We start from the raw sequence: 5,954 nt of genomic DNA, 5'->3' as shown, positions 1-5,954 counted from the left end.
GTTGACAAATGTCCGTCCTGCTTAAGTGTCAGTCCTAACCAGTTCCAGGCGGGTTGTTCTACAGCTGACCTCTGACTGACCATGGAGAAGACTGAATCTTCCTATGATGTTAGCAAAGTATCACTTTTTGATATGGTGCTCAAATTACAGCTTAAAGGGTCAGTGCACACAAATGACAAAATAACATATTTTCTCACTTACCTCTACTGGTGTCTAGCCGTACATATCATTTTTATTGACCAAAATTTTGAGAAGTCCTTTGCTGAAAACAATTACAATTCAAAGCATCAATTGATTTTATTGGCCTCAGCACAACAAGCTGTAAACACACCATAGACATATTATCACGTTATAAAGTTGATGGTGAACATGTTAGCAAACAGTTACTTACTTACATATCCAACAGACACAGAGCAACATAAGCATTTTTTCATTTAGAGTCATGTTTTTGGACTCTACACTAATTTAAGTCCAATATTCACTTTCATTTTAACTCTGTTTTGGTCTCCACCAACTCCTGAGGGATCTGGCTGCTAAGCTGCAAAATGCTTCATTATGTTCACTAGCTACTCGGTAACTTTGACTGTCTGCTGTTTGGTGCTGGGCGGGTAGTGTTCAATGGATTTATCAGAAGTTTTTCACTGAAAATAGCTGCCTTCTACAAATTGAAACGTGGTTGATGAGAGCTGTGGGAATGAACCAATAAGCTGAAAGACGCTAACTGTGTGTTCAGAAAGAACTTGAAGCGAATTTTAGACGTGATGCAATTATATACAAAGTCAATGCAAAGACACAAGTAGACTCAAATTCGCCCTAGGCGGCGTGAATGGACATAAAGACACGTCAATGAGAGTTGAAGATGTTTCAACTCAGAACACAGTTGAAAAATTCATGCCTATCCTGTGGCTTGCTTCATAAATGTACAGAGACAACAGGGAAAAGGAGAGAGACTGGAGGGAAATAACAGAAAGAACCGGTGAGTTCTGAGTTCCGTTAGAAGCTGAACTGAACACAAAAAGCAAAGATTTGCTTTGCATTCTGTCTGAACATACCATAAAACACTAAGAAGAGCTGGGGGGAGAAACTGCAGAGTTGGTGTTAATTCTCTATGGGTTTGTGACTACAAGTGATCCCATTCACATTACACAAATTGATTCCAATTTACAAATATTGATTAGTGCAGCTTTAAATGTAATTTTTACCTCCATTGTACTGGTGTGGAGGCGGAAATCTCAGAGACAGATATCTCAGAACCTTAAACAAATAAATAAAACTTTCTGCATGGCTAGATATCACTATGAGTAATGAAGAAAAAAAATATTTTTGTAATTTGGGTGAAGCAACCCTTTAAGAGAATTCCATCAAAACAAATATGTATCAGTCAAATAAAAGTCTGCTTTTCTTAGCACAAAGTAAACATTTTGTTGGTTTCCACTTGATAACATCACTATATGTTTCTTTTAAGAAGCAACTTCCACAGGGTTACATTTGATTAACATAATTTGAAGATGATGCATAGCAGACAGTTTGATCTGTAGAACATCGAAGTTCAGATCATTTCATACATATGACTGTTTTATGTTTTGAAAATGACACAGCACAAGACAGACAGTTAAAAATAACAAGGGTCACCATGATGGCAGTATTCACAATGTATATACTGTATAATATCCATTAACGTCTCTAGCAGCTTATCAGAGGTGAATATTCCCCTCAGCCCAATTTAAAACACCACCCACATTTATATGATCTTTGTGATCTTTGCGGTAACAATTTCTCACGGCAACAGTGAAATTTCCATATGAACTCTTAATGTAAAAACAGACACCACTTACAGTCGAGAAGTAATTGAAATTCTGCCTACAAATAGACTTCATTTTCTGCTTTAGACCAAACACTCAAACCCTACAGTACATAACTACTTCACAAGAATCACAGCACACTACATCAAATGGATTTTTTCATCATGAACTGAAACAGAATGGTGAAAAAAACACTTGGGTCCAGACTCTAAGAATACAACAATTTGCAAAAGGTGATTTTTTTTTTGCTATACCACATGAGCAGTGTCTGTGAGGGTCTGTCCCACTGTCCTACTCCCATTCTTGAGAATTCCCTCAGTGGTAACATGGCCGAAATTTATCACTGGTGTTTTTGGGCCATCAATATTAGTATCCTCTGCCTGAGGCTCTAAGAAAGCTACCCTCTTTCCATTTGACCGCCGCTGTCCTGACTCTACCTCTCTGGGGTCCGAACAGAGGATTATGGCTCGTCCGCCGCACCCTCTTGATGCCCCACCCCTGCTTTCTCTGCATCGACAGGGAGTGAGGTACAGGTAGAGCAGCACCAGTATGATGCTGACCACACAGGAAGCCAAGGTGGTGAACGCAGTGTTGAAATGCTCTGCGCCACTGCGATGTGCCAAGCCACTGGCAGAGCTCAAGTTTCCGACCACCACAATGATCTCCAGAGACTCGTTGGGGTCATAGTGGCGCCCACGGGCTGCCACACAGCCATATGTACCAGAATCCTCCAACAGTGCTCCTCTGATTTCAAGGGTGCCATTAGGGAGGACTGTGAGGTGGTCACTTGGATCATTTGCTGATGAATTAAGCACTGTCCCAGGAGTAACCCAGAACACTGCCAGCCCATCCTGGGCAGGCACAGCTAGCCCCACACATGGCACCCATAGCCATTTACCCAGCTCTACTTGGTACATTTGAGTCTCAAGGGGCATGTCCGACACTCCCTGCTGGCTACAATTAGGCCCTGGTCCTGCATTGTCTCTACATGGGTATTCACCTTTGAAGTCTACCAGGGGACGATACTGTTTCCACATCCAGTACTCCAGCAAGGCGAGTAAAGCACAGTCACAGACCAAAGGGTTTTCCTGCAAATAAATTCCACCTTGTCGGGTGAGAGACAGTAGGATCTGGACGGGCACCTTGGAGAGCCTGTTAGATGACAGATCAAGAAAGGTCAGGTTACGAGGCCCTCCTGGTTCCTCATAAAGCCCCAAGGGGAAGTCTATGAGTCTGTTCCCTGAGAGGTAGAACCTCTTCAGGCTGTGAAGATCACTGAAGGCCCCTGGATTGATTAGAACGATCTGGTTGCCAAACAGCAGCAGCTCTCTCAGCTCCTTCAGACCAGTAAATATGGACGAGTTCAGCACTGTCAGGCGGTTGGACGAGAGGTCCAGGTGAAGGAGATGCGGCATCATCACAAAGGTGTTCACCTCAATTTGGCCAATGGAGTTTCGGCTGAGAACCAGTGTAGAGAGCCTGTCAAATGGCTGGGAGATCCAATCCGCAGGCAGCACAGTGAGGGCATTGTGGCTCAGATCCAACCGTGTGGCATAGCTTGGGAGATCAAAGGGCAGCACGGACAGATTGCGGCCACTGCAGGAAATTATATCACTGGCACAAAGGCAGTAGGATGGGCAAGTAGCCACAGAGGGAGGGAGGCCAAGACACAGGGAGAGCAGCAAGGCTGCAGCAGCAGGGTTGCAACGGCTGCCTCCAACATTGATCTTGCCTAAAAGCTGTGACACAATGGGACACATCCTGGTTTTCCCTCAGGATGGGATCTCAGGTTACTGTCTCACTGGTTTTACACATGTCAGGATTACAAGCCTCTGATACTGGACTGCTTTTATGAACTGAAGAGAGACACAAAGACAGAGAAAACAAGGAAATGAATCACATTATTCTTTTATACAACTTTTAGTAATAATCTACCAGCAAAACTGGCACTAAACACGTGCTCGCCAGTCACATGTAGTAAAACACTATAAATCAATTGTAATCCACATTTAAACACTACTGTTGGCGTTATCTGTAGTGGAAACTGTTAGTAACTGCTGGGACAAGTGTAACCTAATCTGTACATGTCAGTGATCCATACTCCTCCCCCATATTTACCACCAATACAATACAGTCTGATTACTTATTGCGTCGGTCGACAGCACCATACTTTTTAATAACACCACAACTGTTTTCATTGAGTTTTGTCTTTTTTTATACATTTTAAAAATACATTTTTTTCATCCTCTTTTTTTTCATCCTCTGTTCAGTCCTAACATGTGTTTAATTAAACCTATGGCACATTACTACTGAAATATTTAGTATAATAAAAAACAAGAATATTACTTTAAATATATATAATTTTGAAATTATTAGAGTTAAATTAAATCGCGCTACTCTGTTATTCAAAATCACCATAATTATACAAGATAGGAGCGGCTCTTTCCCTTGTGAATCTGTCCTTATAATAATCATTTAAGAAGATGAAAGTATGAAAACAGTAGAGAATAGGTTAAGTTTTACAGAAGTAAAACGTTAAGAATAGTGCAATTATTAAATAAGAATAACAGAATGAAAAATAGGAAAGTGAGGCGGAAAAATAAACTGTTTTTTAGTATAATTATAATTTTCATGCCTGTCTAAATTTCCCAAGTTCTCTGTCCTATTCGCACACGCAGTTTGTCTCAGCAAAGATACCAACTACGACTTTTGTGGAAAACACAATAAAACAAACAGAAGAAACCCAGCCGACAGCTCACCTATACGCCCACACTGCTGCCTTCAAATCATCCCCTTGTCTGCGTTTGCCTTCATATCCAGACGCGCGATGCAGGACCGCGTCCCGTTTGTGAATCCTACAATCCTAAAAGGCAACTTCGCTTTATCTGGAGTACATCGTCTCTCCCTCCAGCAAATAATCCACTGAGAGTTTGGGGAGGAAACAGGGAAGCTGGGTCTGAACTGCTCACCTGCAGGTCGGGTTGCATGTCGCTGTGGGAGGGGTCGCCCTGAGAGTAAACACGGAACACAGCAGCCGCAACCAGAACACCAATAATATGAGAGTGGATGCTGCCAAAAGGAGGAGAGGGGTGCGTGGTGAAGAAGAAGGGGAGGAGGAGGAGGAGAGGAGTGTGTTGTGAAGAAAAAGAGGAGGAGGAGGAGAAGGAGGAGGAGAGAGGTGTGTGGTGAAGAGGAAGATGAGGAGGAGGAGAGGGGTGTGTGGTGAAGAAGAAGAAAAAGAGGAGGGGGAGGAGAGGGGTGTGTGGTGAGGAAGAAGAAGAGGGGGAGGAGAGGGGTGTGTGGTGAAGAAGAAGAAGAGGAGGAGGAGGAGGAGGAGAGGGGTGTGTGGTGAAGAAGAAGAGGAGGAGGAGGAGAGGGGTGTGTGATGAAGAAGAAGAAGAAGAGGAGGAGGAGAGGGGTGTGTTGTGAAGAAGAAGAAGAGGAGGAGGAGGAGAGGGGTGTGTGGTGAAGAAGAAGAGGAAGAGGAGGAGGTATGGTAGGAGGAGCATTTTTTGTCCATCTGTTACTAGTAGAATCACTAGTTTTATTTGCTTAAAATAAGTCAAGTTAACTGCAGTGGATATATGGAATTGAAACATTCTTGTGTGCAAATTATTACATAAAGATGTTGTTTGAGTGTAAAAGCTGCGTTATGAAACCACACCTGTCTGGCAGATGGTTATACAAAGGTGTCTGTAGAGCTTTTATCAAACCTGCAATGACAATGTATTCATGAAACAACTGTTGCATAATTGGAATACATAGAAACAATAAGAAAACTGTTTACCTGCAAATCAACAAAAAATGTGCTGGCTGGCAACTTTAAAGCTGCAATGATTCATATTTTTTATTTTAACAATGGATCAAACAAATGTGTAATGTGTCGCTTGTAGTGTCAAGCCCACAGAGATGTGTCATCCTACTGGATATACATTTGTTTTAGCATCTTTCAGCTCATAGTTTTAGTTTTACAGCCCATAGCTAAGCTCTGGTGCCACTGTACGCTACCTACCCAGCACCAAACAGCAGGCAGATCAAGTTAGTAACTAGCTGACAGCGGTGGTGAATAGAATTTGTTTGTGCTGTTCACAGCACTGAAAGTCACATTTAAAGCTGCACTGAACAATAATTTTTGAATAAGAATGTGTCAAT

The 5,954-nt window shown here is 42.4% G+C and overlaps 1 protein-coding gene across 2 annotated transcripts; it reads right to left on the bottom strand.

Moving 5' to 3' along the window:
- Positions 1-282: 282 nt before the first annotated feature.
- LOC122974727 (amphoterin-induced protein 2-like) lies at positions 283-4,923 on the bottom strand. 2 transcript variants are annotated; one of them, XM_044342613.1, is made up of 2 exons: positions 4,562-4,923; positions 283-3,658 (listed from the first exon to the last, which is right to left on the bottom strand). In XM_044342613.1, exon 2 carries the CDS (start codon positions 3,560-3,562, stop codon positions 2,051-2,053), a length of 1,512 nt encoding a protein of 503 aa, XP_044198548.1. In that variant the 5' UTR covers positions 3,563-3,658; positions 4,562-4,923; the 3' UTR covers positions 283-2,050. The 2 variants fall into 2 exon arrangements, with proteins under 2 accessions (XP_044198548.1, XP_044198549.1); XM_044342614.1 differs by having other exon boundaries at positions 4,772-4,923.
- Between the last annotated feature and the right edge of the window lie 1,031 nt (positions 4,924-5,954).

The sequence above is a fragment of the Thunnus albacares genome, chromosome 23 (assembly GCF_914725855.1).
Source record: "Thunnus albacares chromosome 23, fThuAlb1.1, whole genome shotgun sequence".
Lineage (NCBI taxonomy): Eukaryota > Metazoa > Chordata > Actinopteri > Scombriformes > Scombridae > Thunnus > Thunnus albacares.
This window is presented reverse-complemented; position numbering and strand designations above follow the sequence as displayed.

What these genes read in the sequence shown, in the direction of transcription:
- LOC122974727 (XM_044342613.1), bottom strand. Translation starts at nt 3,562, where the DNA reads ATGTGTCCCATTGTGTCACAGCTTTTAGGCAAGATCAATGTTGGAGGC.